General features: G+C 41.9%; 2 protein-coding genes across 3 annotated transcripts in view; one reads left to right on the top strand and one right to left on the bottom strand.

The window, feature by feature from the left end:
• LOC311150737 (gamma-1-syntrophin-like) overlaps positions 1-6,140 on the top strand; it is a gene marked incomplete at both ends in the record, with an annotated part of 23,105 nt that extends 16,965 nt beyond the window's left edge. The window contains 6 exon segments of the mRNA XM_084188261.1: positions 489-560; positions 3,899-4,051; positions 4,419-4,511; positions 5,692-5,802; positions 5,989-6,112; positions 6,115-6,140. Coding sequence (XP_084044387.1) covers positions 489-560; positions 3,899-4,051; positions 4,419-4,511; positions 5,692-5,802; positions 5,989-6,112; positions 6,115-6,140 — 579 coding nt within the window.
• Positions 6,141-11,341: 5,201 nt separating this feature from the next.
• LOC311098954 (protein-L-isoaspartate O-methyltransferase domain-containing protein 1-like) overlaps positions 11,342-15,289 on the bottom strand; it is a 28,416-nt gene continuing 24,468 nt past the window's right edge. For both annotated transcript variants that reach the window (XM_084139517.1, XM_084139516.1), the window contains 2 exons: positions 12,684-12,807; positions 11,342-12,111 (listed from right to left, as the gene is read on the bottom strand). In XM_084139517.1, the coding sequence (XP_083995643.1) occupies positions 11,702-12,111; positions 12,684-12,807 (534 nt within the window). In that variant the 3' untranslated portion in view covers positions 11,342-11,701. The remainder of the gene's footprint in view (positions 12,112-12,683; positions 12,808-15,289) is intronic.

Below are 15,289 nucleotides of genomic sequence, written 5' to 3'. Positions count from 1 at the left end.
GTAATTGTGATTATAGGCACAACTCAGAATAGGAGTTATTAGGACAATTGTTTTGCTGGTATTAAACTGAAATATAGAGTAAGGGACAATTTTTAGTTTGAATGTCTTCCTCAACTGCATATGTCTGTGACTAAAATCCTAATTGAATGGTTATGTTGAGACTTTGCACTGCATATTTGGTTAACGCTTATCACTAGCTTTAAACATATCCTTTTGATGTTGGGATAGATGTAGCTTTATAGTTTGAACATGTGAACACAGTGTGTGCAATAATTAAATATTAAGTAGGATTTAAAATATTAAAGTTAAAGCAACTGAAACAGACCAATGTAATTACACTTCAAAAGATTTAAAAGGGATCCATCTGAATAGAATAAAGAACTGTTCAGTTTCTTTGTGTTCTTGAGTGGAAGCAGGGTTTCAGTACCCTGTGTGTGTAGTCTATTAATAAAATAAGACTAAGGTGTATTTAATGTGGAATGTTGCAGGTGACTACATGGGACTGGACCAGGGCAGAGAAAAGCTACACTGTGTATGAGATCATGTGTAAAGTTTTGAAGGTAAGGCAACAACTTCTACGACAGAGATATGAGTAAAATATTTAGAAAGTGCTGAGTAACAAATCTCAGGGTATGTGTTTGAAAGACGACACATTAAAAAGAGAACAGATCTGTGCTATGTGTGCTTCATCACTTTCATAGAAAGAGTTGTGACATAGAAGGTGGGGATATTCTGTGGCGCAGTGGTCTAAGGCACTGTATCTCAGTGCTTGAGGCGTCACTACAGACCCCATGGTTCGATTCCAGGCTGTATCACAACCGGCCGGGATTGGGAGTCCCACAGGGCAGCGCACAATTGGCCCAGCGTCGTCCGGTGTAGGCTGTCATTGTAAATAAGAATGTGTTCTTAACTGACTTAACTACTACTACTACTATTACTATTACTACTACTACTGCTGCTTTCAAGGAGCGGGACTCTAACCCGGACGCTTACAAGAAATCCCGCTATGCCCTCCGACGAACCATCAAACAGGCAAAGAGTCAATACAGGACTAAGATTGAATCGTACTACACCGGCTCTGACGCTCGTCGGATGTGGCAGGGCTTGAAAACTATTACAGACTACAAAGGGAAGCACAGCCGCGAGCTTCCCAGTGACACAAGCCTACCAGACGAGCTAAACCACTTCTATGCTCGCTTCGAGGCAAGCAACACTGAAGCATGCATGAGAGCACCAGCTGTTCCGGATGACTATGTGATCACGCTCTCCGTAGCCGATGTGAGTAAGACTTTTAAGCAGGTCAACATTCACAAGGCCGCAGGGCCAGACGGATTACCAGGACGTGTACTCCGAGCATGTGCTGACCAACTGGCAAGTGTCTTCACTGACATTTTCAACATGTCCCTGACTGAGTCTGTAATACCAACATGTTTCAAGCAGACTACCATAGTCCCCGTGCCCAAGGACACTAAGATAACCTGCCTAAATGACTACCGACCCGTAGCACTGACGTCTGTAGCCATGAAGTGCTTTGAAAGGCTGGTCATGGCTCACATCAACACCATTATCCCAGAAGCCCTAGACCCACTCCAATTTGCATACCGCCCCAACAGATCCACAGATGATGCAATCTCTATTGCACTCCACACTGCCCTTTCCCACCTGGACAAGAGGAACACCTACGTGAGAATGCTATTCATTGACTACAGCTCAGCATTCAACACCATAGTGCCCTCAAAGCTCATCACTAAGCTAAGGATCCTGGGACTAAACACCTCCCTCTGCAACTGGATCCTGGACTTCCTGACGGGCCGCCCCCAGGTGGTAAGGGTAGGTAACAACACATCTGCCACACTGATCCTCAACACGGGGGCCCCTCAGGGGTGCGTGCTCAGTCCCCTCCTGTACTCCCTGTTCACCCATGACTGCATGGTCAGGCACGACTCCAACACCATCATTGAGTTTGCCGACGACACAACAGTGATAAGCCTGATCACCGACAACGATGAGACAGCCTATAGGGAGGAGGTCAGAGACCTGGCCGTGTGGTGCCAGGATAACAACCTCTCCCTCAACGTGACCAAGACAAAGGAGATGATTGTGGACTACAGGAAAAAAAAGAGGACTGAGCACGCCCCCATTCTCATCGACGGGGCTGTAGTGGAACAGGTTGAGAGCTTCAAGTTCCTTGGTGTCCACATTACCAACGAACTATCATGGTCCAAACACACCAAGACAGTCGTGAAGAGGGCGCGACAAAGCCTATTCCCCCTCAGGAGACTGAAAAGATTTGGCATGGGTCCTCAGATCCTCAAAAGATTCTACAGCTGCACCATCGAGAGCATCCTGACTGGTTGCATCACCGCCTGGTATGGCAACTGCTTGGCCTCCGACCACAAGGCACTACAGAGGGTAGTGCGTACGGCCCAGTACATCACTGGGGCCAAGCTTCCTGCCATCCAGGACCTCTATACCAGGCGGTGTCAGAGGAAGGCCCTCAAAATTGTCAAAGACTCCAGCCACCCTAGTCATAGACTGTTCTCTCTGCTACCGCACGGCAAGCGGTACCGGAGTGCCAAGTCTAGGTCCAAAAGACTTCTCAACAGCTTCTACCCCCAAGCCATAAGACTCCTGAACAGCTAATCATGGCTACCCGGACTATTTGCACTGCCCCCCCCACCCCATCTTTTTACGCTGCTGCTACTCTGTTAATGATTTATGCATAGTCACTTTAACTCTACCCATATGTACATATTACTTCAACTACCTCAACTAGCCGGTGCCCCCGCACATTGACTCTGCACCGGTACCCCCCTGTATATATAGCCTCCCTACTGTTATTTTATTTTACTTCTGCTCTTTTTTTTCTCAACACTTTTTTGTTGTTGTTTTATTTTAGTTTTAATGCACTGTTGGTTAAGGGCTGTAAGTAAGCATTTCACTGTAATGTCTGCACCTGTTGTATTCGGCGCATGTGGCCAATAAAATTTGATTTGATTTGATTTGATTTTGATTTTGATTTGATTTGACTTCCCTAGTTATATAATATATAATAAATATATATATATATTTTCTACAGTTTCTAAGCACATTGGGTCTTTGCAAGGCTGGAGTTGAACTACTTCTTGACCACTGGTTTCTATATAATATGTCAGTGCAAAACTCACAATGGTACTATTGGAAGCGGTTATACTTTCTGAAACTCTGGCTGGTATTTAATCAAACAAAGCTCATTTAACTTTTCTGCAATGCACTTTCACGATTGTGTTTGCTATGCACAGCAATGTGTCTCAGGTGGGTGGAGGGAGTTGACGTTTGATTTAGAAATCCTCACTGCAGCGACTGCAGCTCCACCTCTTAATTTCTCACTCAGCCAGGTTCATTGTCACATACTGACTGATCTGGTCATTCGACCCATGTCATGCACAGTTCTGGTGATTCCTATAGTAAGTGTCAACTATCCCCCTCCTAACATAACACACTGCATTACACATCCGAAACAGCATTTCTGAACATGTGAAACAGCTTTTCTGAAAAAGCACAATGCATGTTGATTAAATTCCAGCCAATGTCTGTCACATCCCATCTGTGTATATCTGAGTTCCTTATCTGCATACAGTACAGTATGAGTCGCTCACTGTCCCTTGTGCACATTGTCAGCATGACAGCAAGACCTGGGTTCAAATAATATGTGAAACATTTCAAAAACTTAAGCTGTGCTTGATTATGATTGAGCTTGCCAGGGCCAATGAAACCAATTTAAATAGTCAAAAAATGCAAACCCTGCCCATCCGGCATTCCAGACAGGTTCAATCAAACTACTCAAAGCATTTGAAAGAAAACAAATACCATTTGAACCCAGGTGTGATGGCAGGTATGACTAACGTGGTTCTCTCAGGACAGTGACCTCTTGGACAAGCGGAAGCACTGCTTCAGCATTCAGACGGAGTGTGGGGAGGACATGTTCTACAGCGTAGAGCTGGAGTGTGAGCTGCTCATCTGGGAAAAAGCCTTTCAGATGGCTACTTTCCTGGAGGTGGAGAGAATACAGGTATGCAATAAATGAGAGGCAGCACATTTCCCTAAACCAATTTCATGGTGGGGTACATTGCCCTCAAAGCAACATCCAGGCTCTCTGTCATCAAAATTGTCACTTGAAACCAATCAAACTATTTGAGGTGGGGGTGGGAGTGGGGCAGAGCTAGGCGGGAGGCACATCCTGCCTATACAATGGTAGGGGAAACACTGAAAAGTGGTTAAGAGAAGCCGTGACATACTGTACTATACAGGCCCAGCCTAGTCATCCTCTCACAACTGATTTATGTCCAGTTGGCATGTTTAACGGAGCTGTGGAAGGTTATGCTGTCTATTATATATGCATCTTGTGACTAACGTCATGCACTGTTACCTCTCCACAGTGTAAAACATACGCTTGCATCATGGAGAGCCACCTGATGGGGCTGACCATAGACTTCAGCATGGGCTTTGTCTGCTTCGATGCTGCTTCAAAAGTAAGTTACGTTACTGGTATATCAACGTTAATTTGTGCTGAAGTCATACATATAGATGAAGGATACGTAGACAATAACACTGAGTTTCTCTAGCGTTACTTTAAAAGTAGAAGTAACCATGATGCCATTACAATGTTTTACCATTCAAATCTACTCTGTGGTGTTCCTAACTTATTCTGCACTGTGTGCATTTTGATAGACTGAGCACATTTGTTTTGATGGCTGGTCCCCTCCAGCCCAAATTCCTTATATTCTGCCTGCAGTTGACTTTGGCCTTTTACCAAGTCTGAGTGCCACAATAACTATTCCACTAGAACTCATAATGTGGACGAACAGGACGCATCGACAGTTATATTGTTCCCTGTGTTTCTTGGCCTAATTCCTACACAGCAAAGCAAGGGTTTTTTCTCTCCCCAGAGAGTCTCACAGCAGCCTAGCCTACTGCTGAGAGGCAGGGTATTGTTTACCAAAACAAGCGTGAAAGTACAATTCATATTTAAACTGCAATTGTAAAACAATACACATGGTGGGGAATGTTTAATAATTCAATCAGATAGAAAACCGGCTTTGTCTTGTGCACTCAGTGTTCAGATCTGTGTGAAGCCCCTAGGGGAAAAAGTTGTTGCTTCCAATTGTAGGTTGTGTACATGGAAGTCTTGTTTTGTATGGAATGTGTACTATGTACATTAGTTTTATATTGCCAAAGCTTTTACATGTGCAAATTCCTTTTCAAGGGCAAATAAAGTTCCTTTCTATTCATGACGAAGTCAGACAGACTGTGACACAGAGGCAGAGCTCATTGTCTATTGATACAGATTAAAACCTACCTATCCCATGTTGAAAATGCAGGCATCTGATTTAGAACAAGGTGCTGTGCGTTGTCTAGACAGGCCCAACAAAATGGTTGACAATTAGGAGGAAGTGTATCATCACTCGTAGATTCAAATCATCATTAACAACAGGACATTGACGCTCATCATCCAAGGTTATGAACTTGCACCGTCTGGTACATTTGCAATTAATTAGGAAAAAAACATGATGGGAATAATTTTGTTGTGGAAAATCAGAATGATATTAGACCACAAATGTTATTAGAATGAAATAGATAAGATAACAGCTAGTAAGAGAAGGTAATGTCCTTTATAAACCATCTCCAACTGTATTTACTTCCTCTATACAGGCAGTGCTGTGGAGATACAAATTCTCCCAACTGAAAGGATCGTCTGATGACGGGAAGAGCAAGATCAAATTTCTGTTCCAAAATCAGGACAATAAAGCTATTGAAGCCAAGGTAACAATCCTATGCTGTATCTCTGATTTAAATGAAATTAGCCAATAGTGATATATTTGATCATGCTTTCTTTGACCATAGTCAGCCGATACCAATTAAAACCGATAAATAATGCATAAGAAATGTTAATTAATTAATTATTATCCCAAAACATTAATAAGTTAGTGTCTATCTTTTGTTTCACAGGAGCTGGAATTTTCTAACCTCTTTGCCGTGCTGCACTGTATCCATGCATTCTTCGCTGCCAAAGTTGCTTGCCTGGATCCGATGTTTGTGGAGAGCCAAGGTGCTGCGACTACCGCTGGGGGGGTTTCCATGCTCACCAGTGTCTCCTGTAATACACAGACATCCAGAATCAAATACTCCATCTGACAGAGCCTGCTCACCCCCTCTCCTCCCCCCTCTCTCCCGAGTCCCCCCTCTCCCCTAAGACACTGCACTTTTACTACATCATGGCCTGGAGAGACGGAGGAGAGAACACAAACAAGTGTGTTGTACTGTATCCAAGGTCGTCTAATGAACAAGGACATGTGAATCCAACATTTGAATGGAAGTATTATTGACATAACTTTTTTTTCTTCAGAAAGACACATTTGATATTTTATCAGAGAAAAGGAGGCTTTTGTGAACGTTTTGACCTGTTCATTGCGCTGTACTTCGAAGAACATTGTAACACGAGGAGTGAGCACAGAACCAATGGACACAGAATGGATGGATGGATGATTTAAAAACATTCTGAATTCAGTTATTTGTCTTTGGGTAGATCCCTAGACACCTTTCACAATGATTCACACGTGTTGTTGACACTGTTGTTAAACATAACACAATCGTGTTGCCAAGGCGTCAAAGGAGACAAACTGTTTTCTACAATATTCAATCCGCTTCAAGTAGATTTTTTTTGAACAGGTAGACATACAGTATAAGGATGGGAACTATGAACAAATTGCTTTCTTATTTTCGACAAAAGAAGATTTAAAGAAGACTTAATTAGATTTCTGATGATTATAGCAATTGTAAGGATGGTCAGTTAGTATTGTCATAATTTATCATTGGAAATGTAAATTAGCCACACAAAAAAATATCCCCCCCCCCCTCTTTTCATGGATAGTTTTTCATGGATGATTTCTTAATGACCATGAATAATGATTAGATTAATAAATATGGATTAGATGGAATCATGGCAGTGTAAACATAGTTAAGTATTTTTCCCCTTGTGTGGTTGTATAATGAAGTTGAAAGCACTTAATTTTCTCTAACCTATGTTTTTTGATTTATCTGAAAACATCCTTTAATTCAACTAAGAAACATTGGATAATGTTTTCATTATGGATTATACACAAATTTGAAATGAATCAACCTTATGGCACATTTGAATTCAGTGTTAATTTCATATAGATTAATTTTGTTGCCCATGACGTGGTTATAGTTAAACTATAAATATAAATCACATCATGTCAAATTATATACGATTTCCTTTCAACACAACAGGGTCATATAGGGAGGGAATGACTCAGGTTATAGATGTACGTAAACATAGCTTTTTTATTGATGTGGAGGAGAGGACAGGGATGAGTGCTGCTATTATGAGTCTGTCAGAGAGGCAATCGAGAGGTGTTTTTAATCAAGGCATTCAGCAAACAGTAATCCCTCACACACCCAACCTGGACTGGACCTGGATTAAGGACGGATTCACAAAGTGAATCATTGAGAATTATTTTGACTAAGTGCTACAGCCAACACAGTCAGTCAGATTCAGAACATGTGGTTGTGTGAAAATGTCTATACCTGGTCCTGCACTCACTGGAAGATATTGCTCTAAATACAATTCACTCAAATTAAATAAACCCTTTCTGTAATGTTAATTTTTTCTGCTAATCTTGATGATGTAAATAAAGGTTGACATCCAAATGAAATTTAATGCGTTCCACAGAGAATAAATAGTTGATACCCTCATGCTCTCTTTACCAAGTTCAATGACGATGAACAAAATTGATTGCCACCCATGATTAAAAAGATGCTGTCTCTGTCATGTCAGTGTAAAAATTATCACAATAAGAACCACATTGCAAGCAGATTCTAATATGTAGCATTGTGTCCCAAAGCGCTTAGAAAAGCCTCTTCGAACTGCATCCATCCACTCTAAAGTCAAAATCGATTTTAAAATGTTGTAGTATGACGACTAATCCAAAAACATATCAGAGTGCTATATGAAGTGAAGTGATGTGCTTGACCACCATTCCCCTCACTGTCACTAAGTAGACGGCTTTGGGTGAGGAAATCAGAGGACAAAATTAAATGGGGTCGAGGAAGAGCATAACAAGTTGGTCATCTGACATAAGTCTAGAAAGGGAAAGTGCTGTAGATTCTATGCAAAGAAAGTTGAAGTTGCGCTGTGTTGTGCTTTACATATAGCCTAGATCTCTTTCACATACTCTTGGCTTGGAACACTTCAAAACAAGAGATTGATGGGGTGGCTTTTATTTTTTGGCAAATGATAGCTGTTTTATTAACAAATATATAGTGTACTACTTAATAAATAAAACATTTTGTAACATGGGGCCGATTTGAGATAATACATTGTTTGACAGTAAAGTCAGAGATGGTGGCAAAGCATAACATTTTTTCAAACGTATGAATAATATATTTTATATCACCACTGAATGAGCCAATGTTACCTTCTTTTATTTTTGACCATGATATCCTATTTTTAGGTTACAGTCAGGGCTGGGCTAGTTATGGGTTAAGGATGTTGCTATGCTTCTTCTCTGCATAAAGACATGAGATGAGAAAGATTAAACCACGACTCATTGAGTCTTGGCAAAGAGGAATAATTAAAAATACTTGGGTGAGAAAAGCTACAGTAAGTAACTGTGGGACTCTACAGCAGTGGGAAGGAATTAATGATTTAAACAGAGGCAAACATGTGAAGACTGTGACCTTTATTTTGTGTGTGCTGAAACATGTGCAGAGGGAACTGACACCATTTCAAAAATGTACTGCCAGCACACTTTAAATATCAACATGAGCCTGATAAGAAAAAACTGAACAATAGTTTCACCTCTGTACAAATTAATTCAAGGCAAGACCATAACATTGGCTTGGAATTGGGTCTTTACTGTGAGGACCATTTGGGGAACCAAACAATCCTTTCAAGTGTTAGTGCATGGGGTGACCCAAAATCTCAAGGACTAGGTCTCATAAATTCTGTCCAACACCTTAACGTTGCAGTTTTACCCACTGTAAATGTGATTTCAACACAGTTTAATGTGTGTACATAATTTAGCATCTGCATTTTTCAGAGATTAGATTATTCAGAATGATGACTATCAAAATGACAGTTGCTTTTGAGCCATAACGCCCTGCTACTTATACAGCATGTGCTAGTTAGTCATTTCTGTATTATTGCTTACAATTTTCCTGGCAGGCATGTTTAGCCATAGAACTAACACTAGTGGAGTGTGGACCTAGCCTACATACAAGCAGATTCCGCAGTGCCTTGTGATAGCAAGAGGGCACTACATCAACAAACAAATCAAACCCAATCCAAATGATTTTATAACCAAACATACATTATCAACATAACAATCTACTTTACTGTTGTCATGTTAATACAAAATAGAACCTCAATAATATATCAACAACTATAATTTCAATGCTTCCAAAGCAAGATAAATCATCAGTTTCCAAGTTGTGATAAAACTATAAAAACATAAATGTGACATCTACCAATGGACATGGGCATGCTATTCTTTTTCAAGCATTAATGGAATGTACTGTAGAAGCACTGCATCGTTCTTAGAAGTCACTATGGTCAGAATCAGGGCCGGTTAGAGCCCCACGGAAGCTAGGGGTCTCAATATACTATTGAGAATAAGAATAGTAGAATACACCAGGTGCAATTTTGAAATGTGGTTGTGCATCAGCAGTTTCTCTTGTTATGTCAGTCACTCAATTAGCCATGTCAGCTAACAATTTTTAGATAGGTAATTAGTCTAGCCAGCTACCTAAACTTGTAGTAATCATGGCAGAATAATTGTTTTCTCTCCACCCTGTGGCAAAATGTGTAGAATTGCCTAAATTTGCTTTAAAACAAACATTTCCACTATGCCCCATGGAAGAATGTGTAGAATTGTAAGAAATTAACTTTAAAACTACACATTCTCTATCCACCATCGAAGGGGGCCACTAAAATGTTTTGCCGCGAGGTGGGGGGCCCTCCAACCAAATTTCGCTTAGGGCCCCCAAAAGGCTAGAGCTGGCCCTGGTCAGAATGTCCCCCTTTACTTTGCCATAAAACCAGAGTCACTTGACAGGGAACGGATAATGTGATGGGGTGTATTGGCACTTTAAAAGCCATCACTTAAAAGGGGAGTTTCACAATAAAATTATAATTGATACACGTACAGCTACATGACTCGTATATCATGTCTCATACATTGCTCCAGTCCAAAATAAAAAAAACATACATCAAACCCAGTATGACAAGTCTCTTTTCATGATTTAGGACTTAACAGAATAAGTTGCTTGTTATAGTGGAATCTGCCACAGTCCAGAGAAAGAAGGATCCCAAAAGCTCCCATTATTGTGAATTTGCGCTGTTGCAAATAGAAAATGCAGTACAATACAACATATGAGTTTTTGTCATGACCTGCCTCTGGCCATTTGTTGTGGTTAAAAAACACAGTACATATTTTCATACCAGAAAGTAATTGTACATTTATGATCATGTGGGACATCACCTCCAAATGATAAAGAATGGATGTTGTGTGGACCAAAGCTGACAAACATAACCTTTAAACCTTTAAGAGAAGCCATAACACTTACTCATCACTGCACAGCAGTGGAGGCCAGTGAGGGGGAGGACAGCTCACATTAATGACTGGAATGGAATAATATTGAATGCATGGAAACCATGTGTTTGATACTGTTCCATTCCAAACATTACTATGAGCCTGTCCTCCTGTTTGAAGTGACACCAGCCACCACTGCTGTACAGGATTATTATTATTATTATTCTAGGAGCCCTATACCCCTGTGACTTTATATTGGGTCTTGTTGTGTGTTCTGACATACTGTAAGTGTTTCAAGGTCTAGATAAAGAACTGGAGATGATGTGTGGGGGAAAAGAGTTCTTGATCCTAGAATCAATACATGAGACCGTTTTCATTTACCATTAGAAAAATCTTAATTCATCACATTCCCCATTAGCCTAACTGCTGGTATGATAATTGTAAACCCTTTGCACGTCAGCAAAAAAAAGAGGGAAAAATAAGTCTGGCTGACGAAGCATTCAAGGCCATAAAAATGTATAACCAAATTAAAATGCCTATTACTTAAGAGCAAAGTGAGATAAACAACGAGGATATAACCATTCTAAATAAATACTTCAGATAGATTTAAAAATGCCCTCCAGAAGAACTTACAAACCAATCTAGTTTTTTTTATCTATTCAGCAATTGTAAATCTTCATTCAGTAATATCAAGTTCTTTAATGGTTCTAGAAAAAGGTGCAGTAAAAATCAGGATTTTTACATTATCATATTGTTAACAAATATAGGTAGCATTTTATTTATTTTGTACAATTTCATTTCATGACAATTAGCTGGAATATTAACATGTGATAAAATCTACATCCTCAAAATACCATATTTGAAAAGGATTTTCCATTCAGTAGGCTTTTAAATAAAGCTTTGATATACACATTCAAAACAATCGATAACATAAAAACTAACATAACCATATCATAGTCTCCATTCCATGTTCATATTGAAGAAAAAATAATGCTACATCATTCAGTACTGAAAAAAGAGAAAACAGGAAAGTGAAGACAAGCATCTCAGCAGGCATGGCATCCATGAGAACGGACACCAGCAGGTTGAGTAGTCAGTCAGTCAGTCATTTATTTTTCTCTGTAGTATAACAGATAGGTCTTCAGCGATTCAGGCAGAGGTAAAGTCATGATTTTGTCTCTCAGCACATTCACTGCCTTTAGTATCTCAATGCTGCCAATGTCTCTCTCCTCCTCCCGCTGCCGCTCCTTCTCCTGCGCCTCCTGCTGCTCCTGGTCCCCCTTGTGCTGCTCCTCCTCGATCCGTTCGTCCTCCTCGCTCTCCACGGCTTGGGGGATCAGCTGGTTACCCACAAAGACGTACGTGTTAATGCGTCGCCGCCGGCAACGCCTGCGCTTGCGTTTCTGGGGCGCCCTCTGCACCAGGCCGTTGTCAAGGCTTTCCTCATTGGTCAGATCTCGGAGGGTGCGGCGGATGTAGATGCGAGACAGGTCCTGAAGGCTCCTGACCGTCACTGGGGCTGAGGAGGAGGAGAGGACAGGAACAAGGATGGCAGGTCAAATCACATTAGCCCAATAACATTTTCTATTAAAATTCAGTATGCAAGAGCTCGATTATAGGTCGGTCATTTGGAGACAATACTTCAAATACATTTATAGAAAAATAAGTAATGGAAAAATTCCATTACGGTTAATGAATTATTTAGAATTATGCACCAACCCACAGGGCAGCTAGGCCTCTAGAGTCAAGTTTTTGTTAGAAATTGTCTCGTCTTTTAACTTTAAATAAATACTTTGACTTAAAAAGTGTGGCTTACTTTACACTTCAAAAGAGAGATAGAAAACAAAACAAAGGGGGAATTGTTCTGATGTGTCTATTTACAGAGAACAGAACAGAAAAAACTGTTTGGGTACAGAACAGGGTCATATTCATTAGTGCACACCGTAGCAAAACTCTTTATTTTTCTACAGTTTGGTGCCTAGTGAATAAGACCCAAGGTTTAAAGTAGAACAGGGGTTAGAGTAGAGAACAGGGGTTAGAGTAGAGAACAGGGGTTAGAGTAGAGAACAGGGGTTAGAATAGAGAACTCACGCAGCTCTACAGCATCAGGCTTGCTTCCCTCAGCTCTGTTCTGCTGGACCAGAGGAGCGAATGACACAGCCAGGATATTCTTACTCTCCCAGGAACACTGACCAGTCCTGGTGATCTGTGTCAGCTGCAACCAGACAATAAAAAGTGGCAGTTACTGTATAGCAACCACAATAACAACAACAACAACATCAGTCCATTGAGAACAAACCAACCATGTTAACACCAATCCACTAGACAAATAAAATAAAATTGTATTGGTCGCGTACACAGTTTAGCAGGTGTTGTGTCGGGTGTAGCGAAATGCTTTTGTTCCTAGTTCCTATCAATCAATGCAATAATAATAATAATAATAATAATAAGCCATTTAGCAGACGCTTTTATCCAAAGCGACTTACAGTCATGCGTGCATATTTTTTTTTTTTTGTGTATTGGTGGTCCCGGGGATCGAACCCACTACCTTGGCGTTACAAGCGCCGTGCTCTACCAGCTGAGCTACAGAGGACCACTAAAGTCATCAAGCACACAATAATCCAAAATTGAAAATATTATCTCAAATTTAGTAGATACACCGAGTATACCAAACATTAGGAACACCTTCCTAATATTGAGATGCACCCCCCCTTTGCCCTCAGAACAGCCTCAAATCTGACTGGGCCACTCAATGACATTCAGAGACTTGTCCCGAAGCCATTTCTGCACTGTCTTGGCTGTGTGCTTAGGGTCGTTGTCCTGTTGGAAGGTGAACCTTCGCCCCAGTCTGAGGTCCTGAGCGCTCTGGAGCAGGTTTTCGTCAAGGATCTCTCTGTACTTTGTTCCGTTCATCTTTCCCCTCGATCCTGACTAGTCTCCCAGTCCCTGCCGCTGAAAAACATCCCCACAGCATGATGCTGCTGCTACCACCATGCTTCACTGTAGAGATGGTGCCAAGTTTCCTCCAGACGTGACGCTTGGCATTCAGGCCAAAGAGTTCAATCTTGGTTTCATCAGACCAGAGTATCTTGTTTCTCATGGTCTGAGAGTCCTTTAGGTGCCTTTAGGCAAACTCCAAGCGGGCTGTCATGTGCCTTTTACAGAGGAGTGGCTTCCGTCTGGCCACTCTACCATAAAGGCCTGATTGGTGGAGTGCTGCAGAGATGGTTGTCCTTCTGGAAGGTTCTCCCATCTCCACAAAGGAACCCTGGACCTCTGTCAGAGTGACCATTGGGTTCTTGGTTACCTCCCTGACCAAGGTCCTTCTCCCCCGATGGCTCAGTTTGGCCAGGCGGCCAGCTCTAGGAATAGTCTTGGTGGTTCCAAACTTCTTCCATTGAAGAATGGAGGCCACTGTGTTCTTTGGGACCTTCAATGCTACATAAATGTTTTGGTACCCTTCCCCAGATCTGTGCCTCGACACAATCCTGTCTCGGAGCTCTACGGACAATTCCTTCCACCTCATGGCTTTCGTTCTGACATGTACTATCAACTGTGGGACCTTATATAGACAGGTGTATGCCTTTCATGTCCAATCAATTGAATTTACCACAGGTGGACTCCAATCAAGTGGTAGAAACATCTGAAGGATGATCAATGTAAACAGGATACACCTGAGCTCAATTTCAAGTCTCATAGCAAAGAGTCTGAATACTTATGTATATAACGTATTTCATTTTTTATTTTTAACACATTTGCAAAAATGTCTAAAAAACCGTTTTCGCTTAGTCATTATGGGGTATTGTGTGCAAATTATAGTGGGTCTAGGGTGTCAGGTAAGATGGAAGTGATACGGTCCTTAACTAGCCTCTCAAAACACTTCATGATTACGGAAGTGAGTGCTACGGGGCGATAGTCATTGGGTTGAGTCACTGAGGTGATCTTCCTGTCCGGTTAGTCGCCCCCTTGGGCTCGTGCAGTGGAGGAGATCTTCGTGGGCTATACTCAGCCTTGTCTCGGGGTAGTAGGTTGGTGGTCTGTTGATATCCCTCTGGTGGTGTGGGGGCTGTGCCTTGGCAAAGTGGGTGGGGTTATATCCTGCCTGGTTGGCCCTGACCGGGGGTATCGTTGGACGGGGCCACAGTGTCTCCCGACCCCCCCGTCTCAGCCTCCAGTATCTATGCTGCAATAGTCTATGTGCCGGGGGGCTAGGGTCAGTCTGTTATATCTGGTGTCCTGTGTGAATTTAAGTATACTCCCTCTAATTCTCTCTCTCCCTCCCATCCCGGAGGACCTGAGCCCTAGGACCATGCCTCAGGACTACCTAGCCTGATGACTCCTTGCTGTCCCCAGTCCACCTGGTCGTGCTGCTGCTCCAGTTTCCACTCTTCTGCCTGCGGCTATGGAACCCTGACCTGTTCACCGGATGTGCTACCTTGTCCCAGACCTGCTGTTTTCAACTATCTCTCTCCCTACCGCACCTGCTATTTCAACCTCTTTATGCCCGGCTATGAAAAGCCAAGTGACATTTACTCCTAATGTACTGACCTGTTGCAACCTCTACAACCACTGTGATTTTTATTCGACCCTGCTGGTCATCTTTGAACGTTTGAACATCTTGGAGAAAAATCTGGCCTTAATGGCCATGTACTGTTATAATCTCCACCCGGCACAACCAGAATGGGACTGGCCACCCC

The sequence above is a fragment of the Coregonus lavaretus genome (assembly GCF_964263955.1).
Source record: "Coregonus lavaretus genome assembly, chromosome: 23".
NCBI lineage: Eukaryota > Metazoa > Chordata > Actinopteri > Salmoniformes > Salmonidae > Coregonus > Coregonus lavaretus.
The sequence above is the reverse complement of the archived record's forward strand: the minus strand, read 5'-3'. Positions and strand labels throughout refer to the sequence as shown.